General features: G+C 40.7%; 2 protein-coding genes across 3 annotated transcripts in view; one reads left to right on the forward strand and one right to left on the reverse strand.

Moving 5' to 3' along the window:
• TRAPPC12 (trafficking protein particle complex subunit 12) overlaps positions 1–3705 on the reverse strand; it is a 49596-nt gene extending 45891 nt beyond the window's left edge. Inside the window, exons 1-2 of one of the 2 annotated variants that reach the window (XM_066547249.1) lie at positions 3674–3705; positions 1638–2848 (exon numbers count right to left, since the gene is read on the reverse strand). In XM_066547249.1, the coding sequence (XP_066403346.1) occupies positions 1638–2843 (1206 nt within the window). In that variant the 5' untranslated portion in view covers positions 2844–2848; positions 3674–3705. Of the gene's footprint in view, positions 1–1637; positions 2849–3355; positions 3557–3673 lie in introns of those variants that run through there. The other variant, XM_066547250.1, reaches the window with a different exon arrangement.
• Positions 3706–3784: 79 nt separating this feature from the next.
• EIPR1 (EARP complex and GARP complex interacting protein 1) overlaps positions 3785–13790 on the forward strand; it is a 75009-nt gene continuing 65003 nt past the window's right edge. Inside the window, exons 1-2 of the mRNA XM_066547251.1 lie at positions 3785–3892; positions 12521–12604. Of these exons, the coding sequence (XP_066403348.1) occupies positions 3851–3892; positions 12521–12604 (126 nt within the window). The 5' untranslated portion in view covers positions 3785–3850. The remainder of the gene's footprint in view (positions 3893–12520; positions 12605–13790) is intronic.

Genomic DNA, 13790 nt, shown 5'->3' on the forward strand with positions numbered 1-13790 from the left:
TAGTCAAGGCATGAACTCAGGCCACTGAAAAGCAATAACTGAAAGTGAGGAAAGTTTTCTAAACATAAGCACTTCAGAGCTTTTCCCTGTGGACATGTCTATGAAACTCTTATAAATTATAGACAATGAAGAAAGCATTAGGATTTCCTTTAATGCCATTGATGATTTTACATCAGGTCTTTACATTACATGGACACTGTCAAACATCTTCCCTTCAATTATGTACTAAATGGTAGATCTGCATATTTGCACATGCCCAGATCTAGGGACTCATCAGCAGAAACAAGCCTTTAATCCCTGACTGCACTGAGGAAGGTAAAAGAGAACTATTGTAAAAAAGGAAGCTTGCAAAAAGGAGACCATCATCCTTGGAGACTGCAGAAGGGATCACTCCATCTGTCTAACTGATTAGCTGTCAGGAGAGAAAGAGTACACACTGGAATAACTCATCAAGGTCTAAGGGATATTTTGGGTACAACTGCAGGAGGAATAGCTTCCTGTTATAGTGTTTTCTTTCACGCTAATTATTTGGCTCTGTGATAACAAACTAATGTTTTAAGATAAAGCAAACCCAAGAAGCAGCAGCAGTGTGGCATGGTATTTATTGCTTGTGACAGAAACCCAAGATTTTTCAGACAATTCATCTAGAAGTCTGGACCTGATTCACTCCAAAAACTCTTCTGATAGCTCCTGCAGATTGGGAAGTTAGTGCAGACCGCTCTCTGCTTGTATTTAACTATTGACTGATGGTCTTTGTTATGCATAATTAAGGATTAAAGCATCCAAACTCTCAACACCATCTATCTACACAACAATTCTATTATCCAGAGGCATAGATATCAAAGAGTAGGATTAGCCTGTTTCAAGAAAAAAACCAAAACATCATGATAGTAAGCCTGGCTGAGCAGCCAGGATAAAACTACTTCATGAGAAATTCTGTACTTACATGAGAATACATTTAAGTAAAATTTCCCTAATTCTGAAAAAAATGCTTTATGCCTTCTCACCTGTTAGAAATTGATAGATGACAAAAATTACTTTTCACTACTATGTTGTTTGCTTTGTGATCTCCTCTACTCTTTTAATTTTGGGGTTATCCCTTGCCAGCAGCTTGCTCCAGTACTCAATCTTTCTTATAGGTTATACCTTTCCATCACTTGGGGAAGATAGAAATGATGCCATTTCAGCCAATGTTAACATTATTGAGACCTCTGTGAACATGAGTGAAATAATTTCCCACTCAATCACAACAGGGAATTCCACAAACAAAGCTGTCTGCTTAGACTCTGTAGCACAGCTTAGAGGGTGTGCATATATTCCAAATGTGACTATTATCTTACTAACTCAGAGGATCAGAAATAAAGTACTTAAAAATACAAACAGCTTTGGCTTCTATGGAAGCTGTCAACACTGGTTTTCAATGCAGCAAACAAATGTCACTGTGAATAAACAAGATCTGGTCTTAGCCTCCTCCTACAAGGCAGCAGTGACACTGCATTTTCTAATTAGGGTTGAAGTAATACACACAAGGTGACCATCAGCAACAATATGAAGTACTATGATATACAGATTATTGGACAGATCTACAGTATTTCTAAAATATAATCACAGAGGAAGACACAGTAATAGACTCTTACCTGGATATTATCAAATTTCAATCCAGGCATGGTGAGATTCTCCTTGTCTATGAATACGGTGCTGTACTGTTGTGTGGCAACTGAAATGAGAACATTTCTTGTCTCCTCACTAGGAATCCAAGCATCATTTCTTCTATCTAGTTCACTCATATTTAAGGCTGTGGCAAATGGGTCATCACTCCCAGCAAACACAGCTTGGATTTGTGAGAATGGCTTGGGGGATTGACTTATTTCTAGAGATGATGGGGGACCACCTGTTTCAGGTCTCCCATTTTGCACAGGGAAAGTAGGGTTAGATGAAGAACCGTCTCCACCATTAGAAAGAGAGGACATTTGTTCTGGAACTGAAGAGCTTGCATTAGGATTACTAACAGAAATAAAATTGGATGTCGTGAATGAATCAAAAAAATCGGAAGCTAAAGTATTGGTGTTAACAGTGTCACCAAAGAACTTGCTTAGACTGGGACTTGGCTGAACCACCTGTGGATTATACTTCACGGGAGTCTCTATGATACTACTAAAACTGGGAGATTTCACCATCTGAGGCTCAAAACCATCAGGTAGGAACAACTGTGGCTGGGAGCTAGCATTGTTTGCCTGGCTGAAGATGGTGCACACAGGAATGGGCTCAGCCTCAGACGATGGTTTGGTAGTACTGGGTGACAACATCTGGTCCTCAGATGTGCTTTCATCAACATTATTTGGTTTTGTTTCAACAGGAACATTGTTTCCCAGCTTTGGTTCCTCCTTCACTGTTTCCTGAATTGAGTCTTCCTTTAAAGATGCCTGATCATCTGTTCCAATCTCAGAAATGTCTTTAGGAGTTTCTTCATGCTCAGTTTCACTCTCATTACTTAAAAACTCTTCTTTATCCACTTCTGTCTGTGTTTTTTGATTATCTTTAGCTTCCATTTGGTCTACTATCTCCTGAAGACAACCAAGTTCACCTGTGTCATCTTCACTATTGTTTGGGGAATCTGAAATAATGACACTCTCCATCATTTGCTCATTAAGTTTATCTACAAAATTATTTGAGTCCTCTGATACAGTTTCATTCCCTTCAGACTCAAATTCATCTCCACCAAGGTCAATGGTTTCCTCATGAAAGAGAATTTCTTCCTGAGTTTTCTGCTGAACTATGTCTCTGCTGTCATCTTCACCTGAGGCGCTCTTTGCATCCTTAGCATTGCTTTCATTATTCTCCATAGTAACTGAAAAAGGAGAAGCCCCCACCAAAACAAGAATTAGTTTTATTGTTTGTATATTGCTCAGGTGCCATAGCAAAACTCTTAAGTACCATACAAAAGTAAAATACCAAAGTATTTTAGTAAATATACCATAGTAAAATTCTTCCTTTAAAAAATAGTGATTTCACTATTTCACATCTTCCCTTTGACATTTTTCATTAAATGTCTAATCACAGAATCAATTCTGAAAATATTTTCTCTTTATCTTTTCTACAAGTCGTAAAACTATTGAGATTGAAAACCAAATGCCTCCCACTAAACACACATGAAACAGTATCATAGAATGGTATCAGATAATGGTTTGGTTTGGAAGGAGACCTTACAAGATCATCTGATTCCAAACCCCCCACCATGGGCAGGGACACCTTCCACTGGACCAGAGTGCTCAGAGCCCCATCCAACCTGCCCTTAAACTCCTCCAGGTGGGGGACCTCCCCAACATCCCCGGACAAGCCATTCTAGCGACTCAACATTTGCTTTCCTGGTCGTAAGGACCCGCTAGGTCCGGTTTCAGCAAAGCGCAGCGCGGGCTCCCGGCTGTCAGCAGTGCAGTTGCCGAGCACGGCCTGGCTCAGCCGGGGCAGCGCTGGGCAGGGGCAGCTCTCGGCGGGGGCAGCGCCCGGCGGGGGCAGCGCCGGCCCGGACACCCCGCGGTGGGGGTGGGCCTGGCCTTCCCCACGGCCCCCTCCAGGCACAGCTCCAGTGAGCACCCGCCCACCCGAATGACCGTCAAGCCGCGCGATCGCTCCGCTCCATCCCGCTCCGTTCTCTCCCGTCCCGTCCCGTCACCTCCGCGCTGCCTACGCCGCGTCCGGCGCCGCTCGTCCCGCACTGCGCCTGCGCTCGGGCCGGGCCGGGCGGGGCTGCGCGCGCGCAGTTCCCGGAAGCGGCCGACGACGGGCCGCGCCGAGGGTCAGAAAGCACCGGACGCGACGGCGGCTGCCTGGCTGGGCTGGGGGGGTCGCGATGGAGGACGACGCGCCGGTGATTTACGGGCTGGAGTTCCAGGTGAGCGAGAGTGGAGGCCAAGGGAAGGTTGGCAGGTGCCGGTCCTCCCTTCGAAAAGGTGCTGGCCGCGGGGTTGGGTGTGTGTAGTGGGGCAGAGGAGAGCCCGCCCAGGGGAGACCGGCGTCCTCCCTCCTCCCCCGAACCGGGACCGGGGCACCGCGGGCACCTGCTGGGTTGTGGTGGCTTTTGGCGGCTTTTGGCAACCACGTTCGGGCGTTTAAGGGCGGCCGGGAGTCGTTCCCCGCCCCGAAGGGCGCTGTTTGCAGGGAGGGAGCGGGGCCCGCCGGGCTCCTTCTGCCCGCGGTGCCCCTGCCCGGGGGGCTCCTGCCCGGGGGACTCCTGCCCGGGGGACTCCTCCCCGGGCACCGCCTCCCCGGGCACCGCTCCCGGCTCCGCTCTGGATAAGGCTTTGTCTGGCGCTGGAGTGGTACCAGAGTACTGTCAAAGAAATCCTTAATTCTGCCTTGTCAGAAAAAAAAAAAAAAAAAATTGCTTTTCTGAGGAGAGAGCATGAAACTGTTTCCAGTGAGTTAGGAATTTTAGTTGGTTGCACCCTACCATAAATCTGCGTGAACTTTGTGGGATCTCCCTGTGAGGTCCGTGTACGTGCATTTGTCCCATGTGACAAATCTGTCCATCACGTCAGTATTTTATGGCTGTAAAGAAGTGGAACTGTCGAACTCAGAAACTTATTGATCCTCTTCTTAGAGGAGCACAGGTGTTGAGTTTAATGAGGTTTCTGTAAGTTCTGGGAAAGCAGAGTGAGAGGGACCCTAATTCATTCCTCCTCTGCCTAAGGGCTTTACTCAGCTGTGATGTGTTGCGGCTGGCTCATCATCACTAGCCGTTATAGCAGTAATGCCTGCAGAAGAAAACCAGCACCTCCTAACAAAGCAATTAATTCTCCAGTAGTTGTAGCGATAGAAATATCTTCATGTGGAGGTTTTTTTTGCTTTTGGCCCCTTTTTTGCTTTTGGCACCTTTGCTAAAGTGTTCGTGAAAAGTAATGTACAAAGGTTCTTTGTAACAAATGTCCTGCGTGCCGAGTAGTGTGCTCTGTAGTCCTGACCATACCAATAGATTTCATTAGCAAATTTTGTATTTGTTTGGTTTTCCTCTTGTATAGGAGCTCCTGTGTAATGTTCACCTGCACTAAATGTTCATTCTACTGAAATCTGATGAAGTCTGATAGTGTGCTCTTTTGTATGACCGTATTTTGTGATTGGCTTGAGATGGCTGTAACTTGTACTTAAAAATAAAGGAAACTTATACTGAAAACTTTTTTGCAGATGAGAATGTATATCCTGTACTTAATAACATTCATAGTTCACTTCTAGTAAGTCATATATAATCCATCTTCCAGAAATTTAGGCAAGCTAGTGTATGCTGTCTGGGACCTCCATGGACCTGTATATCCTGCCCCCTGCCATACTATATATCTGCTACACACTTTTCTCCTGTGAAGTATGTAACTTGTTGGAGTTGTCTGGCAGGAGGATAAAGCAAAAGGATGAATAAAGTGGCTGTAATAAAAGGAAATTACTGTTAATACAGATCACTTAGGGAGAGGGTAAGGAGAGATATTTATGCATAAGTCAGGGAGTGTAGAGATGAAGGCTGTGTTGCTGATCTCCATTAACTCCCAGTGTGTCTTTAAAACAAATCACATCTTTGTGCTTTTTGAAAATGGAGACACCAATATAAAAACTTAAACCTAAAACTGATCTGGTTTTTCCAACTTCCATCTCAAGGTCTAATAAGAAAGATGATTATTTTTTTTCAAACATCTTTTCTTCTGTGTAGCTAGATAATAGTGGTTAGCTGTATCATCACAATTACTCCTTTTTGTCTGAAAGCATCTCTTCAGCAAAAGTTTTAAAAATTTTTGCTTTGCATCTCATTTTTGGGCTCCAGCAGTCAGTAGAAGTCCTTCTTTGGCCACTGATGGAGAAAGTGTAGTTGTGTAAATGTGCTTTTCATGTGATCTAATGTAGCCATGTTTATAGGAACATAAAGCTGATTCCTCCTAGGCACTATCCACCAACTAACTTAAAATTAATTCTCCATGGTTTTTGTTCATTTCCACGTACAGAATGTGTTCTGATGTACTGGCATATATAAGGTAACTTAGAATAATGAACAAATACATTTTTCTCTTTTTTAATCTCTTGGGTGTGTCTGTAAGTGATATGAACATTGTACAGACATGAAAAGTATGTGTGAGTGGCACTTTTGGTGACTTTTAAAAAGACAATCTCACCATAGTTATTCTGCTTGTCCGACTGCAGTGAAAATGAGAAGATTATAGTGGGTGGTGAATGAAAATGTGAGATACTGCTTGAATTAAGGTACTGAGTGATGGGACTGTGGCTCATGATGGTGAATACAAAGCAACAGCAGCAGCTGCAGAACATTTCAATACCAACGTGGTTCTTCTAAAAGGAATATTGGTAGAAAGAATCAATATCCTCAATTGATGAGTGAGGTTCCAGGAATATTGCTGAGTGCTGTATTTTGTCAGTGAAATTATGTTGTTCTTGTTCTGTGTAGAGTTGACCTGGGCTCTTTTTGGGCTATATTCTCTAATCTGGCCTCTTTTTGGGCTATATTCTCTAACCTGAAATACATGGTATGTCTGCCCCATGTTGAATTGGCTTTCATTTTCAGGGAGTCACAATTTTCCCCCATGTTTTTCTTGAGGTTTTAAACAGTGATGTTTTGAGCAGATATGAAAGCACCACTGAACATCTCAAAATATCATGCTTGCCTTACTCTAAGGTTGACTGGATAACATTTATAGCCCTGGAAATGAGCAGTGGGGAGAGGTGCTTTCTGGGATAGGCATTTGGCTCAAGCCTACATCTTGCTTGTTTAAAAGCATGCAGAAGCCAGCCAGCATCATGAGATGAGGGAAGAGGAACATGAGTTATGCCAGAGAGTGATCATTTTGGAGCGTGTCTTTGGCACATTTAATGGGTTTGGGGATACCACAACACTGAGCTGAATTTCAGCATACTGGATACTCCTACTGCATGTTGCATGTCAAAAGTACATAGACATGTGAGGAAAAGGGACAATGAGCAGGAGGCAAGGACCACAGAAAACTGCCTGGCTGAGCACAGGGCCATACTGCCCATGGGCAGCTCCAACACTACCCTGAGCTAGGGTCTGGCTGAAGCAGGATTGAAAAAAGTGTGCTGATGCTTTGATGGTGTTAGTGTTCTTCCTTGTGGTCGTTGTGCTTCTTGAATAAGTGATACTTGGTCCATTTTGTGTTGTCTGTTAGTTCTTAACAGGTTTTATGAATCTGAACAGACACTTGATTTTTTTAGGACTTGCCTGCTTGCAAGAATAAGGTGAAACTTAATTTCCCTAAAGCCAAATGTGTTTTCTTAGAGTAAGAAACTTAAAGCAAAATACCAACTGAAACAGATTGTGGAAGACCTGTGACCAATGTGTGTACACCTATTGTCATCAGTATGTTTTGAGAATAGCTCAGCTGACTTACCTGTGATGGAGTAAAAGCCAGGTGTAGATTTACTTGAAGTGGTAAAAGGGTTCTTCCCTGGAAAATGTGTGTTGCTTGTGAGCTGCCCTGGGAAAGCTGTGCTGGCTTTCAGGCTTGGCTCTGTTCCTGTGTGGGAGTGCAGAGCCTATAGCTCCTATTGGCAGTGGTGTTCTCTTCCCTGGGGGAAGCTTTGGGGTCTCCTGTGGGTTCAGAGAGAGCAGCCTAAGCAGAATGTACTTAATAATTTTGGTCCAGCTTTAGCAATGTCTTTGGAAGATTTACTTTGAAAATTGAATCAGTTTAAGAAACTGCCTAATAATGTCTTACTAAATTCCTAGCTTTTGTGTCAGTTCTCTTTCTTCTCTAAGACTACTTGCCTCATGAGTGCCAATCCTGTATATTTTAAGCCTTTGTGGTTTAAAGTGCTACTAGAGGAACAAAGGTAGATAAATGGCAAAGCTCTCTTAACTAATCCCCCAAAGATCTTCATAATGCATGAAGTGAAACAGTTGGAAAGTATTTTTTAGGACCCTTAAGCAATTAGTAGGCTCTTCCTAGCGTTAGGTGTGGTACAGAATAATGACAATATAAAGATACAGGCAGGTGAACTTGAAGGAATTTTTACAGGATGATTGTTACCTTCATGAGAAATGAATGAGTTTTCTGAGGATGATTGTGCTATGCAGGTCTGTGTGCAGATTGCATTCGTTGCTGTGAGGGTTTACAGAATCTGTCAGTCTTTGTGATAGGGTCAATGCACTAAATACATTGGTGGTGGGAATTCTTGTGCTGTGAAAGACTTGGGGAAAACAGCTGTCTGAGAGCATTGAAGGTCACCTGGGCATGTGTGCTGCCAACCTTTTCACTGATAGTCACTGCAGCTTATTAGAGTCACTGAGAGAGTCTCCTACTGTGGTGGGAGAAACATGGCTGTCTTACCGGAGTAAAAATCAAAGTCTACTTCTTGGAAATTGAAATTGTGCCAGAAGGCAAAAATAACATTCATGACATTAGCAGCCTGGAGCTTGTCTAGGGGAGCAGGGAACTTGTATTCTGCCTCCAGAATGAGGCATCAGCAAATCCAGCTCCTCACCCCAAGTAGCAGTACACTAGTCCTGGTTTTCAGCATAACCAGATGGTCAAATAACTTTAAATTCAGATTTAGGGATTTCAAGCCAATACTGTATCCTTACATTTTGCATTGTAAGTTCATGGTTTGTTAGTACAGATTGATTGTATGAATTTCAAATGATGCCTGGTTTGAAGAATATTTTTGTTTGTATTAAATATAATACAAATATTCAAATGTTGGGGTCTGTTTGTTTTCTTGTTTGTTAATACCAAACCAGTGCAATGCATCAGCACAACAACATGTGTTGAGCAAATACTTTTTTGTTTGTTTATTAATGCCCTAAATAGTAACAGTCAAATTAACAAAACAAACAAACAAAAAAACCACACCACAACTTTGTGCATTTGGCTGGTATTTCAAAAGATGTTGAGGAACGAAAGTTTTTCAGAAGAAATTATTAACAAAGTGTAGAGAATCCTTGCATTGCAGTTCTATAATGCTCTTAGTTTAAACCAACCTTCTTCACCCTTTCGAGGTTTGCCATTGTGTTCTTCGGGATCATCTCTTGTCGTTGTCAAGTACAATAGACTCTATTTCTTTTTATCCAAGGTTTTTATTTTTCTGCAGGTGGCCTAAATTATCAAGGGCAAGGTAGAAGGTGATCTTTGCCCAGCATCACACTGAGCATAGTGTAGGCATAGACATGATGCCCAGTCTCCAGTTAGTTTTACCTGCATTCTTCTACAATGATTGTTTTTTCTTTTGCTTTATCTTGATACTACTTTCTGTCATGCTTGTGTTCTAAATTTTGCATGTGCATTTACTGTAGTGGATTTGCAGTTCAGTTGTTGTCCTGTTTTGTAAAACTGCTTGTTTTGAACTATGCACACTTCCTCATAGGGCTGTTGATAAATACGAAATCTAGACATGCAGCCAAAAAGTTCTTAGTGGTTTGCAATGTTTTAAACTTTTCTTGCAAATATTTTTTTCCTACAGTTAGGCCTTCTTTAAAAAGGAAATTATGTAATTGCACAGATTGTTGCATTGTCTAGCACTGTCAGTTAGGTGGGATGTTGAGAGCATGTTGTAAGGATTACTTGTTAACTTGCTGCTTGTGTCTCTCAGATGTGTATTCTGGTTATTTTCCAAGCTTTGTGCTAGTTTTTTTAGTAAGTAATAGTCTAATACCTTGGGTAGAATCCTAAAATGGTTTGGGTTGGAACAGACCTTAAAGATCCTCCAGTTCCAATCCCTCCACTAGACCAGGTTATTCCACTAGACCTGGTTATTCAGAGCTCCATCCAGCTGGGTCTTGAACTCCAGGGATGGGGAGTCCACAACCTCCCTAGGCAACCTCTTCAGTGCCTTACCACTCTCACAGTAAAGAATTAATTTTTTTAATATCCCATCTAAACCTGCCTTCCTTCAGCTTAAGGCCATTCTCCCTTGTCCTATCACTATGTGCCCTTGTGAAAAGTCCCTTTCCACAAAAGCTCGGTAGTAAACTCTTCTTGGGCTTATATTCTGTGTTCTGTGGGTGCACAAAGACTTAGAAAATAAGCAAAAAAATGTAGTAAAATGAATATTGATTAATCCAAACCAGTGGAAATTATTATTTGTCTATGAGCTGCAGTCAAGGTAGGATGCTTTATGAAAGGTTCTATTTGCAACCTGCTCTGACAAGATGACAAAGTTAAGGCACTTTGCTTGATCTTGACAGCACTCTGGATTCAGCTGTATTGTTCATTACAAAGATTACTTGGTGTCTTAATCTGTTGAAAGAACTTCTTTTTCTCTCAGAGTAGACAAAATTACACATATCTTTGTGCAGGAGACAAGTGAAAGTCAATTGTGCTGATATTGATATTATGAATCAGACTTCCTAATTTAGGAAGGCTTGGCAAGTTTGAATTTTGTATCCTATGTATGGATGTTGCTGGGGTTTTTTTGTCAGGGAATAAACAATAGTGTTTCTTCTTGTAAAATGTGTCTAAATATTTTTTCTCATGCCCCTTTTGGTTTTCTTTCTGCAAAATGGAAAATTATTTTAAGGAAAAGCTAGAGAAGCTAATGACATAAATGTTACTATGTATTTACATAATTTTATTTTGGGCATAAAGTTTTTCTCCAACTTTATGCATTTTTGAAAGCAGCTTCACCAGACCTACTTGAAAAGCTTTGAAAGGGCTGGAAACTTCTTTTATTTCTTAATTTCATTAAAGGTCCTGGAGGTCTCTACTTCTCTTTGATGTATAGAAACAACAGAAAACTTGTATAGAAACAACAGAAACAGAAACTTCTTTGACTTAAGGAGATACATAGCTGTTGGCTCATTTCTAGTGTTTTTTTCAAAATAATTCAAAGCAGGTCTTTTAAATGAAAAGAAATGCTTGCAAAGATCTGCACATGTAAATTCTGTTAAAGACAAAAGCTTTTCTGCAATCATCTTGGTGGACTTGTGTCTATCAATCAGGAACACTCTGGGCTTGTAGATGAGTGCTACATAAATAAGAAAGTAAAGCAAATTGGTATGGATTCACACTGATCTTTGATCTGCATTTGAGTATTTTGAACACAAACTACTCATTATATTCTCTAGTTCTTTTTTTTTTCCCCCACTATATAGATATTATAAGTGTAGGTATGGGCTAATAGCTTGTTACTTATAATCTTGTTGCATTTTTAAACTTTTTATGCTCTATCTTACACAAAATATTACACTGTTTAATTTAGACATTTCAGATACCAGGAAAGAAATATCTGCTCTATACAAGTCCAGAGATTATTCCTAAAAATTAGTTTTTTCCCTATTGCTACTGCTGGACAATGCCTTGCATGGCTTTGCTTTATCTAAGAAAAGTCAAATATCTTTAAGTTGCTTTTCTAGAATTAAATTGCTCTACATTTGGGTATTGGGATCTAATGTATTCCAGATATTCCTTTCCAAGCTTTTAGGCATCTTTTTAATATCAATTTGAAAACAAGTTTCAAATAGAATGATATTGAAGTGTTTCTGAGTCTGAAGGTAACAAGCTGCACGACAGGATGGCAGTAAGAAGGGCCATTCAGCAGTTACCTGAATCCTTCATCAGTATTTGCTTGAAATATTTGCCTTAGTGTCTGGAGAGATCGGAGTTATTTTGTGCCAAATAGGATGTGAATCGCAGAGATTTATTTTTAGATTAAAAAAAAATCATATTGAACAATATTATTAAGGGTATCTTTTGCATGGAGAAATAGCAGATATTCCTCACAATATATAGTTGATAAAAATGCCTTTGAGTATTAGTTTACCTGCCATTAACTCAAATTTGTCTGAGTCTCTGCTACTGACTAGTGCAAACTAGTGATTGTGGTTTTAGTTCAAGCTGTGCTTTGTTTATCAGTGTCTCCCATGGCCCTTAACTGCTTTGTTTTGCTTCTTTCAAGACTGTCGTTGGTATAAGTTGAAGCAAGGCAGAGACTCTAGCAATGCCATTAACATAACACAACAAAGAAATAACATTATGATAAAAGTTTTAAAGATAAATAACAAATTACTTCTCCCATCATTCAGACAATTCTTATCTCTAATGGGCTTCAGCAGAAAAGAGGTGGCTTGGTTTTTAATTTGCTTCTAAACATGGTGGTTAATGGTGAGAAAAAAATTAATTTTTACATTGGCATATTCAACCTGAGTGGTGTGTAAACTCCTGTAAAAACAGCTTCTTCCTTGGATATCGTATTGTTTTTTAACAATAGTTAAAAATTGTCCACTGTTCTATGGAGTTTTTTCAGATGATAAAGGAAAATTAGTTTGGGAGAGACGCTGCATTTAATGTTATCCCTGTTATAATGAAGATCAGGTAATGTATTTAGCACCTGTGTTCCTCAATCCTCACAAGTACGAGAAATTGAACAAAAAATGTATTAAGCAAAATGGGCATAAAGGGCAAGAAAGTCTGCCATTTGGAAGAATGTAATGACAATTGATATATGTTTCAAATTTTTTGCTGAAATTAGTTGATTTTATTAATTGTACTTTTCTAATGGCTTTCTTCTTCCCTAGGCACGAGCTTTAACACCTCAGACAGCAGAAACAGATGCAATAAGATTTTTGGTTGGAACGCAGTCCCTTAGATATGATAATCAGGTAATTTTTCTGTCAAATATCAGTTGTAATTTTTACCACTTTTTGTAACATTGTTCTGATATCATCCCTTTTCCTTTCTCCCCCCTGTTGAGTATGAGCATTGATAGTCAAGTTGAAGACTTTTGTAGGTAGAATGTAAAGATATTGGTAGGAAATGGAGGTGAATGAAAGCTGTGTGCATTTTCTGAATATCATATCCCTCTTCTAAATTGTATGATCAAATCAGATTAGTTTACTAAAGAAACTGCCATATTTTTGTTAATTTGAATCTATAGATGCTCTGGAACTATCTTTAAATCCCTGAAGAGATGCAAAGTAAAACAAAATTCTTTAGGCCTTAATTGCTTCTAATGGGACTCTTTGTACATGCACAGTTCAGTGTACATGATGCTTCATAAACGTGATTTTTCAATATTCATTATTGGAAATCAGCTGTGTCCTTTCTGATCATTCAAACAATTCGAATTAAAATTTGAGTGACTTTCATGGTTCAGTTTCTATTGGGCTGTTTCTTCTGAGGTTAAGCGTACGAGTTGTAATTATACAACTTTAGTTGTAAATTTAATTTTTGTGACTGAATTTCAGTAGAAATCATACTGAAACAAGTTCTTGAGGCTGAAAGGGTTAGAAGGCAGTACTGAGTGCAGGTGGCAAGGCTTGGGTGGCAGGAGAGCTGCAGGGGTGGCCTCTGAGAAGAGGCCAGGGGTTGCCTGTGCCAGACATGGCTGGTTCCAGTGAATCCACTTCAGGACACAGGTGAGTCATTTTCCCATGAAGGCCCTGTGCTGAAGCACAGGAACAGAGTGAGATGCAGAGAGCATCAGAGAGAAAACACCCATTACCACCACTGCCCCACATCCCCCTGCCCCACTTGAAAGGATCAGAGGAGTCTGGTTGAAGTTCAGCCTGGAAAGTGGGGGAGAGAAGGTACTTGTTTAACTGCCAATGAATTAATTCATTCACCCAAGTCAAGTCTGTTTTGCCCAGAAAATTAGTTAGTTATTGACCTCTCTGTCTGTAGCTTGGCACATAAACAATCTCATTCCTATTCTTCCTGGTTTCTCCCCCTGTCTTTCCTGGGGAGAGCAGGTGTCTGGGTGGGAGTCTGTTAGCCAAGGCTGACACCCACCACAGAAGTCCCTGGCATTGAATGGAGTGACCAACTCTTTGAAAATGGCCTGTAATG

Source organism: Molothrus aeneus, chromosome 3, assembly GCF_037042795.1.
Source record: "Molothrus aeneus isolate 106 chromosome 3, BPBGC_Maene_1.0, whole genome shotgun sequence".
In the NCBI taxonomy this organism is placed as follows: Eukaryota; Metazoa; Chordata; class Aves; order Passeriformes; family Icteridae; genus Molothrus; species Molothrus aeneus.